Source organism: Thamnophis sirtalis, unplaced genomic scaffold (genome assembly GCF_051295495.1).
Source record: "Thamnophis sirtalis isolate CommonGarterSnake01/CBP01778 unplaced genomic scaffold, rThaSir2_p1.2 scaffold_1, whole genome shotgun sequence".
NCBI lineage: Eukaryota > Metazoa > Chordata > Lepidosauria > Squamata > Natricidae > Thamnophis > Thamnophis sirtalis.
The window spans coordinates 62,318,593-62,336,705 of NW_028261381.1; the positions used below are offsets into that span (position 1 = coordinate 62,318,593).

At 41.8% G+C, this 18,113-nt stretch overlaps 2 protein-coding genes across 5 annotated transcripts in view; both read left to right on the plus strand.

The window, feature by feature from the left end:
* Positions 1 to 2,787, plus strand: part of SPEG (striated muscle enriched protein kinase) — a 129,676-nt gene extending 126,889 nt beyond the window's left edge. For all 4 annotated transcript variants that reach the window (XM_087713346.1, XM_087713351.1, XM_087713357.1 and 1 more), the window contains one exon: positions 153 to 2,787. In XM_087713346.1, coding sequence (XP_087569472.1) covers positions 153 to 357 — 205 coding nt within the window. In that variant the 3' untranslated portion in view covers positions 358 to 2,787. The remainder of the gene's footprint in view (positions 1 to 152) is intronic.
* Positions 2,788 to 8,178: 5,391 nt separating this feature from the next.
* Positions 8,179 to 15,587, plus strand: SPEGNB (SPEG neighbor). The gene is made up of 4 exons (XM_014058391.2): positions 8,179 to 8,300; positions 10,779 to 11,086; positions 14,122 to 14,263; positions 14,974 to 15,587. The coding sequence occupies exons 1-4, from the start codon at positions 8,179 to 8,181 to the stop codon at positions 15,110 to 15,112; spliced, it is 711 nt and encodes a 236-aa protein (XP_013913866.1). The 3' UTR covers positions 15,113 to 15,587.
* Positions 15,588 to 18,113: the final 2,526 nt, after the last annotated feature.

The window sequence follows — 18,113 nt, forward strand, 5'->3', positions numbered from 1 at the left end:
GTAATGCAGAACTAGACGAAGAATCAGGAGTCTCCATTGGTGGCATCCTGTGCATTTTTCATTCCGCCTGACTTTCAGTCTGGGGTTTTACTTCCAGGTTGACTATAACAAGGGCTCCGGAAAGCTCCTTCTAATCGTCTTATCTCTTGCAGGAGCCGTCCGACTCTCAAGGATTGCTTTGCCAATCCGTGGCTCCAGGATGCCTATCTCATGAAGTTACGGCGTCAAACCCTCACTTTCACCACAAGTCGCCTGAAAGAGTTCTTGGTGGAGCACCAGCGTCGGCGCAATGAAGTGGCTACCAAGCACAAGGTCTTATTGCGCTCCTACCATGGCGCTAGCAGCCACATGCCCTAGCCACCTGCCCTGCCGGAGGAGCCACAAAACATTCCAGCAGGGGGCGTAATGGGCCAAGTACCTGTCCTCCCAGCCAGGGTGGGACTGGTTGATATACCTCATGGATGAAAAAGAGTCATCGGCGCTGGCTGCTGATCTTCCCCTTCTCCCACAATCCTCACAGCGGGGCAAGCCGTTTTAGAGGGAATGAAACAGGGCTTGGTGACAAGACTTGCGACTGTGGGGTTGGGTTCACAAAGAGGTGATGTGCTCTTGGAAATCTGAGAGGGGCTTTGAAGACACAAAAGCTGGGGACCTCTCCTTGTCAGAAGAAAGTTCTCTGGAAGATTCAGATGGCTTCTTCTGCATTGTGCCCAATGGATGGCTTCAGTTGCCTGGCACATAGCCCTGTGGAGTGGCCCATTGTTTTGTTTTACAGAGTAACCTGAACTGAGAAAAAGATGGGTCAGCCCTGCTAGAGTTAGGTTTGTGCGAAGGCACAACAAGAAGGGGAAACTGTGCCTGCCGCCTGTGTAACCGATGCACAGTGCAATTGTGGAATAGTTTGTGGTCATCGTGATGGGTGTTTGGGTTTCCCAAGGCAGGAAATGGGGAAGGAGAGGCATGTATTAAGTCCACATCTGTTAGATAGGGAAACTTTAATTTGTGTTTCTCCACACATCAGGGTTGAATTCAAGGGCTTCGTTGGCCTCTTCCAACTTTATGGTCTTAGGATTTTACAACAACCCAATGAAAGCTGGCTGGGGAATTCTGGGAGTTGAAATCCACACATCTTAAAGTTGCCAAAGTTGGGAAACGCTGGTTTTAAGACGCCCATTAGAAGATCTTTCCTCTTCAAACGTTCACAATTTCGCCATAATCTCTCCTTGCATTTTGCACATGCTTTTCTGAAAAGTATAATCCTTCCCCACCCACCCCTTTCAGAACTTGTGCAGGAGACACTTTGTCTTCCTGCCCACTTTCATGAATCAAGTATACGCTTTCTAAACAACATCCACCTCCTCAAAGTATTTACATTTACACAAGACTCTTTCCTTTATGCTCTTTTGCCAAAGTGCATCTTCTTGGGCCCTGTAGAACACCTAGCCAAACAGGTGGAGAGCTTCCACTTTTATGCAGCTTTTTTTCTTTCTTTTGCAGTCGGCTTTCTCAGGATGTACAAAATGGTGTGTCAGTTTTATTGCCGAGGAAGGAAACGGAATGGCCTCTGTGCTCTTCCCAGCCCTTTCCTTGTTAGCCTTGCTGTGGTGAGGGTGGCTGACTATCTCTGCGGTGGTAGAAACTCAATAATGAAGCCACTCACACAGTCAGGAGAATATTTCTACCTGTCTCCCTTCCCAAGAGGGAATGAAGATGCAGGCTGTTCCTTTTCTACCCTGCCTGGCCTGTACAGTATCCATAGCAATCAACCTTTCAGGTCCTGCTGAAAAGGATGGAAGCCATTCTGAACACTAGAATCTACAGGTTCTACCATCTCTGGTGTATTGGGGTAGAGAGGAGTTAACAAACCTAAATTTGGTAGGATAGTGGAAATCAGATGTTGACAGTTGAGTAGAAGAGAAAACTGAACCCAAGCATCATACTGCATAAATCCAACTATCCTGTCCTGCCTTTGGTATGTAAATTCATGCCTCTGATTTCCCCCCAAGTTCATTTCTCACCCTGTCCAATGTATTTTAAATGCGGAGACGATACACATTTTCCCTCTTGCACAGGAAAAGCAAAAACAGCAAGCCTCTTCCAGATGGATGATTTATCACAAATCAATCAGTTCTTCTGCTGCAACTATAAATGGAACCACACATGACTTTCCATGATATTATGGATATTGCAGTCTTCCTGTAAACTCATCTCACTATTTTTTATTTCGATCCAAAGCTACGCCATAAATGTCATGGATGGAAAGGGGGGGGGAGTATATTCACCCAAGCAATTGTGGGGATGGGGGTATCCTAGTAACCTTTTTTTCTAATTCAAAGAAATTGTTTATTAGTGCTAAGTGCTTCTTACATGTCAAAAAAAGTTTGGAAAGGTTTTTCTTTTTAAAATTAGTATTGTAGTGATATTTTAACATTTTTAAAATATATAATTGGAAAAGCATTTTGGCACTAATTTTAAAATATTAAGGTTTACAAATGGATGTGTACCACACAATTTTTATTAACAGTACGCTGAAATGTAAAGGGTACAGTTTTTCCAACACCCTATTACACAAACTGGAACTAGGCCTCTAAAAAAAAAAGACACATATACATTTTGAGATTGTGCTAGTCCTATTCTTGAAAGAAAAGTGGAAACAATAGTGGGAAAACATGAAAAAGTTACAAATGTTTGAATTCCTTCCCAAAGGGTGAGTGAACAAGAGGAAATCTGCAATAAATGCCTTGTGTGGAAGCAGTTCACCAGTAAAAATAAAGGCGGAGAATAATATCAATGGCTTGATGTGATTCATGGGACTTACAAAAGAGAGGTATATCGTTTGAATTTTAGTAAAAAGATTGAGCTGGTTAATTTAGGTGTTCTATTAAAGACAAGGATGAATGTCAATAGAGATCCCTTGGGATGTGTTTGAATTTATCTAAAGATATGAAAGGAGTTGCTGAGTGGAGCAGTAGCTTAGAGGTGAAGATGCTCATCTCCCACCTGGAAGGTCGAAAGTTCAATCCTAGACAGTGCAGATGTTTCTTTCCTAGGGCACCAAGAAAAAATATCTGCTGTGAACGTGAACCCCATCTTAGGCATCAGGAAGGGCATCCAGCCAGTAAATACTCTGTGCCATTCAGTTGCCCACACTCCACCTAGAATAAAGGCATTAAAGGCTCATTAAAAAAAGTGGAGTTGCCTTGGAACTATTTTTGGTCTGATATGCATTATTTCCCTTTTAGATAGAAATTAAGAAAAATAATGCAATCATCACATTTTCTCAGAATGCATCATCAAAGAATTGACCAAAAGGCTATATAGTATTAAATTAACTTTAAATTCATAAATGCAAATGGTACTTTAAGTACATAAAAATGCACACACAAATTCACGCTGGGTCTTATGGGAAGCGAGGAAGCAAAACAAGTTTTCATGTCTGAAATGTGGAAGTGAGGAGGCACCTTCCAAAAAGATGGTCCATAAGCAATGCTGGACTTACAAAAAGAACCAAAATTGTCTTTTACCTGTTATGAAAAACTTCAGCTGATCCTTGAAAATCTTGTTCGCCACCATAAGTAGAAGGTGCTGGCGATGGTGTTACATGGGGGTGTGGGTGTGGATGAGGAGTGGGTGGTACTGGTATGTGTTCAGGGGATGAAGGCAGCCTATAATTCCTCATTTGTTCTTAACCACTTATTAGATTTATATTAATTTACTACTACTAAACATGGTTTTACACATGTTTTTCTAATGGTCCCCTGGTTTTTAAATTCTCTATTGCCAGTGTGAAAGTACCAATAATCCCCATGTCATAGCCTGTTGAACATACTCGTTCCCCACTACAGTGCTTTAATCCTTACCCTTCTCCTTCCCCTGAACTTGCCGAACCTCACCCATATGCAAAAGGATCTCACTCTAGAATGATGTAGTTATACAATTGCAAGGTTTGGCTCAGTCCTCGTGGTCTCCTCCTTCCATGATTCCGAGTAGGCAAATGTCTTCAGGCTTCCTAGGGATCAGGGGTGAAATACAATAGTTTCTGACAGGTTCTGGAGAACCGTAGTGGAAATTTTGAGTAGTTTGGAGAACCGGCAAATGCCACCTCTGGCTGGCCTCAGAGTGGGGAGGGAACGGAGATTTTGCATATCCTTCCCCTGCCATGGCCACCAAGCCACGCCCACAGAACTGATAGTAAAAAATTTGAATTTCACCACTGTTAGGGATACACATTTATCCACAAATCTGAAGTTTTCAGTTCTGGTTTAAATTAAATTTGGTTGAAGAAACACAATGATCCTTGCCTTTGAGCTCAGGCATAAGTAAGGGGTTCTTTAGGCCCACCTTTGCAGAATAGGTGGAAACAACACAGTTGGCAATTCATTTGCTACACATTTCAACAATTAACCATTTTTGTATGAGATTCTTCTTATGGGAGGAATCATGGTGACCTTATCCTGGTTGGCTCATATGGAAGAAGGGCTTTTGAAATTACGGTAGGTTCTGTGCTGAGACCAAACAGACAAATAAGGAATAGAATTGGACCACATACTCACTACTTTGTGTAACTTGGCCTGAATAACAGCATTGCCTATAGGAATCCTTCATTTGTCAGATCAGCACAAAACTGGTTAAAAAAATCAGTTATTAGCTATAATATAAGTCAGATTTAGAGTAATTCAAGAACTGATTTTAAAAGGTACTATAGTGAAACAAATAGTCTGCATTTTTAATTTATAGACTCTGGATGAATAAGTAAGAAAATACACTGTTCTGCTGGTACAGAGTCCTGAATCATCTTCCTAGTACATACTTTCTAACCTTCATCTGGCAAGAATTCCTACTTTTCCTCAAGATGCCACTAGAAATCCAGGGGAAACCTGTGGAGACTGAAAATACAGGGCTAATTAATTTGAGTATTGTTGTAATGTAGGAACAGCCTGGACCACACAATAATGTTTTGCTCTGGGATTAGTTTCTGAGTAGACCCCCCAAACATTCCACCTACTATGGGTTCTTCTTCACAATACTCATGCTGGTCCCTTGTTTCAGATATGCAAGTAGGAAGAGAAAACGTATTTCATGGGCTAGCATTCACATATTCTTTTCTTCCATGGGTAAATCCCATAAAGTCTAAGAAACATCAGTATTTGTCAGGCCCCAAGCCGACAGACAACACAGCAATATAATTTATTATATGAATAAAGTTAGATAAATAAATATAGTTTCATAATTTACTTATCTTTCAAAAGGCATCTTTGGTGTCTGTTTTTCGATACTTCACTTGATGGCAAAATAGATGTTAGTTTTTAAACATGTTGGCTGCATATCACACAACAAAATTAACCAACCTGGTTTTTTTAAAAAACAATAGTGAATGCATTTGCATAGAAGGCTGAGCTTGCTTAGTTTTACTTTTGGCTAAATTTTTTTAATCTGATGTGCAGACTCAGCCCTTTTGATTTTTTTTTAATGTGAATGTCACACAGCTTTATATCTTTAGTCCAGGTCCCTTGAGCAATGTTGTGGATATCGTATCCCAGTGTCTGGTGGTTGTTCAGGTCTAAATGGGGCAAAACAGGCTCCAACTCAGTCTAGCAAGACTGAGTAGCTGTGGGTATTTTGACCTTTGAAGACAAGGTATTTCTGTCTCTGTCCGGATGGGGTAGCCCAACTTGTGTATACAGCTCTAATATATAATCTGGGGGTCCTCCTAGTCTCATAGTTCCTACTCAAAGCATAGGTGGTAACTGTAGCTAGGAGAGCCTTTGCAAAGCTTCAGGTGGTACAGAAGTTGCACCCATTCCTGGACCAGGAAGTCACCTTCATTGTCATCCAGGCCCTTGTAACTTCCTGTTTATATTACTGCAACATGCTTTACATGGAGCCACCCTCAAAGAGTGTTTGAAAACTTCAACTGGTACAGAATGTGACTTCAAATGAAGTAAATGGTGCCAGATACACAGCACATGTATAATACCACAACTAAGAGAATAATAGAGATTTGGAAGGGACCTTGGAGATCTTCTAGTCCAACCTTCCGTTCAAGCACGAAATCCTATAACATTTCAGACTAATGGTTGTCCAATCTCTTCATAAAAACTTCCAGTGTTGGAGAAGCATTCGCAACTTCTGGAGGCAAGTCGTTCCACTGATTAATTGTTCTATCGGGAATTTTTTTCTCAGTTGTAGGTTGGTTCTCTCCTTGATTAGTTTCCATCCATTGCTTCTTGTCCTGCCCTCAAGTGCTTTGGAGAATAGTTTTACTCCCTCTTCATTGTGGCAACCCCATAGATATTGGAACATTGCTATCATGTCATCCCCAGCCCTTCTTTTCATTAAACTAGACATACCCAATTCCTGCAACTGTTCTTCATATGTTTTAGCCTCCATCCGCCTAATCATGTTGCTCTTCTCTGCACACTTTCCAGAGTCTCAACATCTTTTTATATTGTAGCAACCCAAACTGGATGCAATCAGTGGTGAAATTCAAAAAATTTCCCTACCAGTTCTGTGGGTGTGGCATGGGGAGCATGGCTTGGCGGGGGAATCATGTGACTGGGTTGCCGTGGCCATTTTTTTTTTTTTTTTACTTTTTAAGCATTTTTTAATTACTTTTTCGGGAGAAAGCATTAAAAATGCTTTAAATGGTTTTTAAAAGGTGCAACAATTGTGCGGCACCACTGATTGTTACACAGCTGATCCTCGGGACTTTTTTAAAAGAAATTTTTAACTACCAGTTTGGGAGTGCTCACATTTGCAAACCGATAGCAAAGGTAAGTGAATCCCACCTCTGGTTGCAATAACGCAGTTACTACCACTCGCTGCAGCCAATTTGCCACGGGACAATTCACCGGGGGGCAAGAATTACACTAATATAGAAGAAACGGTAGAATAGAATCATTAAAGAAAGAATGCCAAAGGAGGGACAAAATAAAATGTGAATGAAAAAAATTATTTTTTAACTATTTTAAATAATTATATTGAATTGTTTAATTGTTCTGTAGTGAATTGTCCTGTGGCAAGTTGGCCACGGAAAGTTCAGTGTGATGAATGGAGGTTTGCATCCATTTTATCTGTGAAAGGCACATGTCAATCACTTTTCCTGACCAAATATGTGCATTGGAGTAGACCTCTTGATTCTTACAAGCTTTTTGACTAGCCCTTGATCCTAGTACCTGGTGCTCTCTCCTGTCCAGTGTTTTTGGTCCTCCAAACAGCAGCGCATATTGGTAGCAACCCGGAGAGGGTGTGTATGTGTCAGTCTGCCACTCCCCTTCTCTGTCTCTCAGCAAAAGGCAGGAATGGTTCAGCTGCTCCAGTCTCTCTGGGCTGGTCAATCTGATTACACAGCACTGGGTTGCAATCAGCGCGGCCCCAATTCTCACAGGTAGCTGGCAGCAGACTATATAAGGGAGTGCCAAGATTCCCCTCTGAGCAGGGGGCACACTTGCCACCCCCCACCCCAGCCAAAGAAGGAGATGCCTGGGTAGGAATGTAGTTGGGGGCATGAACAGACTTGAGATCTCCCCTCTGGAGATATAAATTTGAGTGGGATGAGAGGCTTGTGGCCTTTTCCATCCCAGCAGAGCTCCAGTGGTAGAATTGACGGTAAGAGATTCCAACCTTTTTTTGTGGAAAAAGAATAGGATATTAGGACTTCTGCCCCAACTTAATGACCCTCCCCCAAACATTACCCTACTTGAGAACCTTCCTCTGAAATTGGGGGGCCGGGGTGGAGCTCTGCCTTATCCACCTGCCTGGAAGTGTTTTCTTCCTTGCTTCAAAGGGAAACTTTTCCCTTGTGAGGGCCAGGAGATGAATGGGACCTTCAGCAGCCTTGCCTCACACACACCTATGCTGAATGTGTAGTATGAATGTCAAAAGGAACCTCTCTAACCTGGAAGGTCACTTCAGTTTGGCCAGAATATTTTGAAGATTCTGGATGTGGGAGAGGAGCACCCATTGAAATTTCTTGGCAGTCCATGGGGGTGGGGGTGGGGGATACATACTTGGAAATGTAATGTCTTCCCCTGACAGTCAGAAGGAGTCTGTGCTTCCATCACCAGTCAGTGGTGATGGAAGCAAAGAGAGGGCTGGAGTTTGTACCATTTGGCAATGGGGATTTTCTCTCCCATGTTAACCCCTGTCATTCCTCCTCCTCTTCCCTTTGCACTACAGATGTCAAAAGCTGCACCCAAGAAAGCAGCAGCCCATCCCCCACCAGGGTGCTCCCTGGACATTAATGATCCTCAGGTGCAGAATGCTGCTATTCGCATCCAGGCCTCTTATCGTGGGCACAGGTGAGGAGGGCAGGCAGTGGAAAGATGACAATTTCACTGGTAGTGAGGAAAGGGTTTTTTGAAAGACTGTCTGGGAGGACTTCGAGATCTCTCTCTCTCTCTCTCTCTCTCTCTCTCTCTCTCTCTCTCTCTCTCTCTCTCTCTCTCTCTCTCCCTCCCTCCCTCCCCCTCCCTCCCTCCCCCCTCCCCCCCCTCTCTCTCTCACACACACACACAAATTACAGCAACATTTCTGGGCTAGTGTGGGCTACATACGTATTTTAGAAATAGATTAGAATTCCAAGGCAGGATTGGTGCTGCTTCTTAATGTCATCATTCTCCAAAGTTTGGGACTCTTTGCCTTTACCTTAGCCTGCCTCTATGTTAACTTGTAATTTGGTGTTCCTCCTTTAGCATTTTATAACCAAAAGGGGAATCTTCTCCGATGAGGCATTCCAGATGAGAAACATTCCAGCCTATTGCTTACACCATTGCTTATTTTGTAGTCTTTCAGACACTGGAGAAAGATGTTTAGATCGGTGAGCTCTTTGTGAGGAAACTGGGTTCATCTTGCTTTTATATGCTATTATTAACGTTTTTTTAAAATATATAATTTACTACTTTGTATAGGTTATACTTTTGGTCTCAAAAAGTCATTTGGAAAAGAAGATCAGCAAATACAAGACACACGAAAGGGAAATTTAGATTGATATAATGGTATAACTCTTGATGTTTTGGGAAAGTATCTTTGGTATATATGCAGCATGGGAAGCTGAGTATATTATCCTCAATGGCTCAGCTAGGAAAAAGAGAGTAAGTATGTGACAAAGAAAGCTGAGAAGTAATTGGGAAAATTACAGTAAGAGGTGACTTGATGTTGAAGTAGTATAAAGAAATGGTGGTGATGAAATGGATGGGGAAGGGTTGCTAGAGAAGTAGTAAAAAAAAAGACTTTTAAGAGAACAAGAGTCATTACAACAAATATCCTCAATTCCTGCCATGAGCAAAGGGTTAAAGCGGATTATTTCCAAGACCCTTTGCAACTCTTCCATTCTATGATGTTATGACTGGTGTTAGAGATATGACATGAAAGACATACTCTGATAGGAATCCAATTCAGTGTATTTTCCAAAATCCAGGACTTAAGAAACATAAAGATCCCAAATTTTTCAGGTTACACTGAGAGAAGATTACACATACTTTGTTTTCTTGAAGAGTTTTTCTTGTGCTTCAGCATTTAGACTGAATACTTTATTTATAATACAGCACCTTGATGGAGCCTTAGGATTAGTTCTTATCATCACACACACAAACCCTTTGCACAATCCAGTATTTTAGTTGTTTACAATTAAGCCCCCAACATAACTGTTGAATTCTCTTATAGGCTTAGAATTGTTTATAGAAAATAAACAAAGTGGGCTATTTCATTTCAAGAGTAAGCTCGAGCTCCAGCATAATTTAAACTAATCTTCATTAATAATATTTGCACCCATAATTTTATTAGAGTTAATTCTCTGGAACAGAGAAGAACGGGTATCTAAGAAGAGGAATTATAATTAGACAGGTTTTGACCTTTTATATCTAAAGCATTCACTGCCAAAATAATGTTGCTCAATTAACTGCAGCTTAATAATGCTAATTTTTAAGTGCAGAAACAAATTGAAGTTTAAGTGTTCAATTCACTTAAATTTTTTAAATATCCCGATATTTTAAAAAAATGTCCACATAATTTGTTTTGCCCAGGAAATGTTTTTTTCCCCCTAATTGAAAGTTATAAAAAAAGGCAAGATTTACAAAATACAAGATACAAAAAGAGATAAAGCTCTTTACATATTTACAGCACAGACGGCGCTGTCAATTTCCCATAGTTCATCTCACCTTACCTAGTATAAGAGTAGGTTACTCATTCCATGCAGGTAGTTATAACGGATTTCCTATCAGATTTTCAAGTTTTTCCAACATTGTGGTCTAATGGTATTACTCGTCGGTGAATTCTCACCTCTAATACATTTCTACTCTCGTTTGTCACTCAGTCTTTGTGTAGTGTATATTTAAGTTGTTGCTTAGATCATTTTAAGTTAGTCAACTATCTCCTTTTATATCTTAATCCTCACTGTCTTGTCAAGCCATTTGTATAATTTCTCCCAGACTTTGTAGAAGTCTGAGTCTTTTTGAACAGATTGACAATGCGGATTAACGGGAAAAAAATGCCCAGAAAATGTTACCATTCGCCTCTTTTGCAGATCTCGCTTCATGTCAGTTTGCTATTGCACAATTCATGATAACAAATTCTCGTTGTCATGGTTACTCATTAGATCTGTTGAGACTACAACTCCCAGAATTCCCAGGGCAACACAGCAGATGCTCATGCTACATGGGAATTCTGAGAGATGCAATCTTAACTCTTTCCGAGACCACTGGACTGGGGGAAATGGAGCTATAAGATTGGGAGCAAAGTTCTGCATGCCTGCTGTTCCAGTTCCTCTTTTCCACTCTCAGGTCTCGCAAGGACTTGAAAGACAAAGGCCCTCCACGGGTACTACAGAACCTCAAAGATGTGATGCTGATAGAAGGCAGTGCAGCCAAGTTAGAATGTCGCATCAGTGCCTTCCCTGACCCCTTTATCCGCTGGTCCAAAGATGGTGTGGAACTCAAGGACGGGCCCAAGTACCGCTATGTCTTTGAGGATCCTGACATTGTGGCACTGGTGGTGCGTGATGCAGCCCTTCCTGACCTGGGCAAGTACACAATCGCTGTGAAGAATCCCTTTGGAGAGTGCTTTGACTCAGCTCGGCTCCTCATAGAAGGTAATGCGACCCTCTTCCCACATTCCCTGCTAAACATAGAGCTATGCATCCCCTGGGCAATGAAGACATTCTAGTGAGTTTCTTCTCTAAGAGAGTGTTCTCACTTTGGCACCCTTCACTGGGAAAGGTTGCTCTGTCTGCTCCACTGCTTCAAGTTGTAGCCCTGCCCATTTTCTATTCATAGGCCCGGTCTGTCTAATGCAAAAAGCCAACTGCTTCTAACTCTAGCCCTGCCTCTGCCAAGGCAGAGCCTGTCTGCTTTCCTTCTTCCCTCCCTTTCTTCTCTCTAATAAAGTGGTGCTCTTTGTCTAGCTATTTGTGGTCCTGTGGAGATGCAGGTCAAGCAGTGGGAGATTTTGGTGTTGAATTCTCAGAATAGTTCAGTCATCAAGGGAGGAGGCTGATTTTTGAGACTGATATCCCAGTCAGGTCTAGATTTACATGACTTATCATTCTTGAGTCAGAAGGGAACATTACCAACAAAATAGCACATCCATCACAGTTATGTGTGGATTTATTTACACAAGCTGATACTTACAAAGCATGTAGATACTGCAATATCCTACTTCTCCAACTCTGCATTAAGTGAAGAAACTGCTGAGTGGTCATACCTGTATTTTTCGGAGTATAAGACGCACCTTCCCCCCACCCCAAAAAAAGAGGGTGAAAATCTGCATGCGTCTTACACACTGAATACAGCATTTTTGGCCTCCCAAAACCTTCACAAAAATAGAAGTGTATAGCCTTTAGGAGGCTTGTAGAGTGCTCCTGGGGGCTGGGGAGGGCAAAAATGAGTGAAAAACGGGATGTTTTTTGCTCCCCTCACCCGTTCACAGGAATAATCTACAAGCCTCCTAAAGGCTATGCATGCCCTTTCTTGAAAAACGGGCCATTTTTTGCTCTCTCCCCCAGTACCCAGAAGCACTTTGTAGGCCTCTCAAACTCTCTGCATGCCCCGTTTTTCACAAAAATGCGGTGTGCAGAGGGTTTGGAAGATCTGCAGAGTGTAAAAAAATTTTTTTTTAAATTTACCTCTTCAAAATCTTAGTGCGTCTTATACTCCGAAAAATATGGTACTTTGAGCACTACATGGCTAAAAGTTGCCAAGATGCTACATAAGACGAGAAGGCAACTAACCCCAGTGTTTCTTCCTCTATTGCATTGAGAAACTTCAAAAGCTCTTTGATGGATACCTCAACCATTCAATGGGAATTTTTTATTACTTAGGAAAAGAATATGAGCAAACAAAATGGAGTAATCATCTCAAGAAGGTATCCTAAATTCTAGATACTAGAGTTTCTAACTACGTATATGCCCGAAGAATAGTTTTTCCATAATCATGCATCTGTCTGTTGCAATGACTGGAAGAACAGATAGAGCAATAGAGAGAAGAAATAGAACTAGGCAAAAAGACTGCACCATCCATCTTATAAGCAGCTAAACACCTTAGAATAGCTGCAGACTAATTCAAGTCTGCAGAGTGCCCTGAGATAATTTAGGCCTGCCCTAAAATATTCTAGAAAAAAATGAAAATAGGATTTACTACTGTAATTTACTTGCCCTCCGTTGTGTCAGAACAACAGAATAACAAGGTTGGAAGGGACTCTGAAAGTCTTCTAATCCAACCCCCCCTACTCAAGCAGGAGACCTTACACCACTCCAGACAAGTGGCTTGTCTAATCTGTCCTTAAAAACCTCCAGTGATGGAGCACCTACAACTTTTGGAGCCAAGTCATTCCACTGATCAATTGTTCTCACGGTTAGGAAGTGTCTTGAAAATCATTTAGAGCAGCAATCCACAGAGCAGGACTCCTTTTTTTAATAATAAGTTTTTTATTTTATTTTATAGCATACAAAAATTCCAATTTCCATTGAACAGTGTGTTTATTGTCTGGGTACAAATCATTTTAGGCAATAATCAAAGTGTTTACAACAATATTCATTGCATTAATATCAATTATATTAATATTGATAACAATAATAATCATACTTTGTTTAACCAAGTTAATATATCTTCCTTACGTCACTGATCCTTCACTGATTCAGAGCAGGATTCCTGTCCTGCCTTATCTTTAGAAAAGGTTAAAGTAAAGGTAAAAGTTCCACTTGCACATATGTGCTAGTCATTCCCAACTCTAGGGGGCAGTGTTCATCTCCGTTTCAAAGCCGAAGAGCCAGCGCTGTCTAAAGATATCTCCATGATCATGTGGCCGGCATGACAAAACATCAAAGGCTCATGGAACGCTGTTACCTTCCCACCAAAGGTGGTTCCTATTTTTCTACTTGCATTTTTATATAGAAAAGGTTAGCCATGCTCTAAAGTGGGACTCTCTTGCTCCAGGACAAATTTAGCAGAGTCACTTTTCACAATCCCAATAATCTCAGATTTCCTTTCAGATGGGTCTTAATGCGAATTAACAATAGCTTATTTCAGTAATGTCACAGAGACATTTAAAAAATATTGCATTATGTTAATTATCGGCTAACATCTCTTTTCTTCCTTTTCTCCTTTTAACAATTTATCAGAAAAGACTAGAAATAGAAGCACCATTCAACAATTTTTGTATTTTACAGCAGTTCCACTTTCTTAGATTTTAGATAGAATGAATTCATAGAGGGGTTTTTTATTGAATACTTGGATTATTTTACACTTTTAGAATGCAAGTTAAATTGTTTTTAAAGGAAGACTACACAGGCAGCAAATGAATAATCACCCTTTCTGTGCCTACAGCCTGTGTTCGGAAGAGACAGAAGAGATACTTAAATTAGCTGGAAGTATGCAGAAATCTTTTCTGATGCACTGAGAAGTGGCTATGGCAGCTCTTTTTGCAATATATAATCCCTAAAAACACCTGCGGATGCTAAGTTGGGTTTACTCAGCAGTAACAACCATTACAGGAAAAGCAATGCCAACAAGTGGAAGAAGACTCATGTCACATTAGGGTGCTTTGTCCCAGAATAGGTTTTCCCCAGGCAGAAGATGCCTGGTGGAAGGGCCCAGCTCTGATCCTACCTGTTTTTTTTTCCTCTTGCAGTACCTGCCAAGATAGAGAAAGGCCCAGACAATTTAAAAGCCAAGAAAGGCAGCACAGTCAATTTGACAGCTCACATCATTGGGGAGCCAGCCCCTGATGTCGGCTGGGCCAAGGATGGAGAGGATATTGAAGAAGATGATCGGTGAGTGAAGCTCAGCCCTGGCATTGGATGGGTAGCCTCAGATCGGAGGTAACTGAGTTAGAACAAAGATATAATAAGAATTTCTGATCTTCCTTCCTTGATCATACAAGCAAACCCTTGCTGGTAACTTTTAGGCCCAGAGAAAAAAGCATAGATGATGCTTAAATGCTTACGGTACAGTGTATAGTGTGTAATTTCCAACAGTACAATTATTATTCCTCCTCTCTCTCCAGTTCTTTCTCTAGTGATTGCCAGGTTAACAAAAGCCTGTTACCCTTTGATTAGGATCCTTTGCATTGACAGGGCATGAAGGAGGAGGCAACCTAGTCCAGATAATTGCTGATTCCCTAATACTGTGATGGCAAACCAATGGCACGTGCGCCACAGGTGGCACCCAGAGCCCTCTTTGCAGGCACACGAGCTATTGCCCAGCTCAGCTCCACCGTGCATGCACGTGCTCCTCCCACCAGCCGGAGCTGGTTTTGGGGTCTCTGCTGCGCATGTACGGGTCGTGCATGCATGCACTGGGGCGGGGCTCATAGGCAGATCACGCAGGCATTACATGGGTGCATGCGTGCTTTCGACACTCAATGACAAAAAGATTAGCCATCACTACCCTAGTAGAAAGCTGATAGTCAGGAAGAAACTTCTTTATATTATAGTCCTTAAAATGGGTTCCCGGGTTCTGATTCCCTTTCCTTCCTCTGCAGAGTGTACTATAACATTGGCAGTGACTCAACAACTCTCACTATCAAGAAAGTGACGCCTGCTGATGCTGGGAAGTATGAGATCTTTGTGGAAAACTGCCTGGGCATGGATCAGTCCTTTGCACGCCTTGATGTGAATTGAGCTCCCGTCTCCCCATGGTCTGACCCACCCCAAAAGAAACTCTCCTGCACCCAGCTTTCACAGCTGGGGAATGCAATTAAAAACAAACAAACTGGAGCAATAGGGATATTCTGTTCCCCTGCAATACCCCAGGGCCCAGCTACTTCTCTCACTTTGGGTCTCTCACTCACACAGGACAGCTTCCATGAGGGTACAACTTTTCCCCGGCTTGCTGGCAAGAATAACTCCTCCACTACTCTGCTCCAGGGTTCCATCCATTTCTTGGGCAGGCAGGACTATCAGCTTATCAATAGCTTTGCCATCAATATGACATAAGCAACGTTCACTGAAAAGCCATCTAGGTGGGGGCATAAAAGGGGTAGGGCAGAGACTACACACTAGGGGTCTTTCCCCAGTGCTGTCAAGGCAGTCAGCCATCCCAGAAGCCTCCAGATTCTTCCGGGCCCATTTTCTTGCTTGACAAACTAAATAAAACCAAATGACTCTATACTGTTTTGTGAGTTTTTATGATGATTTATCGCAAAGTCAGCCAGGTATTACTGAATTTGGCATTTTTGGCCGCCTATCGAGTCATTATTATTATTATCATCGTTAAATGTTTCCTCAAAACTTCTGCCTCAGCCCCAGTCTACACAGCATGCAACTTAAAGTCATCATTAGCTGTTCCAGTGTTGATGCAGTGTTTTAGCAACAGCAATAGCATTTAGGCTTATATACCGCTTCATAGTGCTTTTACAGCCCTCTCCAAGCGGTTTACAGAGTCAGCATATTGCCCCCAATCAATCTGGGTCCTCATTTTACCCACTTCGGTTGGATGGAAGGCTGAGTCAACCTAACTTTTCCCTCTTTTTCTGACATAACTTTTGCCATGGAAAAGAACTGGTATGCTTCCTCGGCCTTGTGGTTGGATCCGTTCTGCTGCTAATAGCTGGGGTTGGTATTCCATGCTGCCCTGAGCTATGAAATGGTTTGACTTGGCTTTATGTAATGTCTCAACCCACTGTGGTTTGAAAACCAGGGTTTTGCGACTTACTGTATTGTACCAAGACAATTAGGATTAATACACTTTGCATAAAGGCACCATGATTGCCCATGGTTACTAGCTGAGATTTCAACTTGCATTGTGGAGAAGCAACCTAAGCACATTCATCAGAACGTTTTGCAGTTCTTCCGAGTCCATATTCTGTGACTTTCCCAACCTGTGCACTTTGTATATAGTGTATTTGCTGGGGATAGTGAGTTGCAGCCCTAGCATATCTAAGGCACAGGCTGTGGATTACAGCAGGTTCCTGAAGACCAAGTGCATCTGGGACTTCTCAATGAAGAAGGCAACCTTCTGGATGCCAAGTGTCTACCCACCTCCTTTTTCTTGGCAATGTTGCCTCCTGCCGGTTGTCAGAAACATTGCAGGATCCCTTTTCAGTCCGCTGTTCTGGAGATATAAATAACTCTTCCTGACCATATTGGGAATTGTTTCAGTCTCCAAATTTTCCTCGTCACCTTGTCCACATGATAGGACCCAAATGAGGGGAAGCGGAGCAGATGATCTCTATTCCTTCCAAATCATGTTATGTGTGCTCTTTGACAAAGCTTGTTTTCGAACAGTTCATTTATTTATTAATTAAACACATTGATATAAAAATGTATACAATATAAACTCATTAAAAATAACCCACCCACCCATTCCCATTGCAGCAACAATACAATCAAACCAGCTATTTGATCATCTCTATCAGTGGTTTCCAGGCCTGCTAACAAAATCATGTTTTTAGGGCTTTTTAAGAAAAGCAGGAGGGTAGGGGCCAACCATATCTTGGTGGGGGGAGGGGGAATGATGTTCCATAATGAAGAGTTCACCACCAAGAAGGCTCTTTTTTATGGTCCCATCAAATGACAATCCCTATTCCAGTGTTTCTCAACCTTAGCAACTTGAAGATGTCTGGATTTCAACTCCCAGAATTCCCCAGCCAGCATTCGCTGGCTGGGGAATTCTGGGAGTTGAAGTCCAGACATCTTCAAGTTGCTAAGGTTGAGAAACACTGCCCTATTCTATGGGATCCGTGATATGCCCTGCCTTCATAGATGCAATAGGGAAGAGGCAATCGGTCCTTCAAATAACTTGGCCCCAAGCCATGTAGAGTTTTAAAGGTGATAAACAGGATCGTGAATTGCATCCGGAAGCAGATTTCCTGACAGATAGTTGTTAATGTTGTTGTTAATTCCTGACAGAATGTTGTTAATTCAAAGACACAGCAAAGCTACTCCTGCTTTCCCTACTTAAAAAGTTTCCTGTGGAGGAGCACAGAACCAAGAAGAACATACAGTTAACAGTCGAGAACCCTCCTCCACCCACCTCAAAAAATTCTGATTTTGCAGAATGATAATTGCATAATAAAACTTCTCACCTGAAAACACTTAGCAACTCTCTCACATTCCTAAAGCTTTATAGGACTCTTAGCAGAATGGGATTTAATGTTCATGACCCACTTCAGGTTGTGTTACCATCCAATGGACAGGTAAGCCATGCCAAGTCTTGAAGAGAAATCGGGGAAAAGGCTACAGGTGGGTTTTAAAGATGGCTCTAGCCTCAGAACCTTGAATTTATTTCTGACATTTCCGGTTAGGCAAAATGGCACATTTGTTCCTTGTCCTCTTGCAAGTTCTTTCTTCATGATTCTTGACATCACATGATCTGTCTGGCAGGATACTGCAGATACCTTACAATATCCATTAAATGCTATTTTTCTGGATGTGAAATCTTACAAACAGTTCATGAAATACTGTAAGCCCACTGAAACTGGAATATTTCACCACCATCCCAAGCCGTAAGAGACTGGGAAAAATTAGGGATGAAGTGAGGTAGCCCAAGAATAATAGACAACTGAAAATGTCCTTCGGATGCTGATGGAGAGATTATGGGCGTGTGTGTGTATGTGTGTGTGTGTATGTATGTATGTATGTGTGTGTGAAAGAGTTTGGCAACAAACACCCTAGAAAAAGG

What these genes read in the sequence shown, in the direction of transcription:
- SPEGNB (XM_014058391.2), top strand. Translation starts at nt 8,179, where the DNA reads ATGTCAAAAGCTGCACCCAAGAAAGCAGCAGCCCATCCCCCACCAGGG. An exon ending in GCCTCTTATCGTGGGCACAG is followed by an intron (nt 8,301 to 10,778) that starts GTGAGGAGGGCA and finishes TTCCACTCTCAG; the next exon opens with GTCTCGCAAGGACTTGAAAG. An exon ending in AGCTCGGCTCCTCATAGAAG is followed by an intron (nt 11,087 to 14,121) that starts GTAATGCGACCC and finishes TTCCTCTTGCAG; the next exon opens with TACCTGCCAAGATAGAGAAA.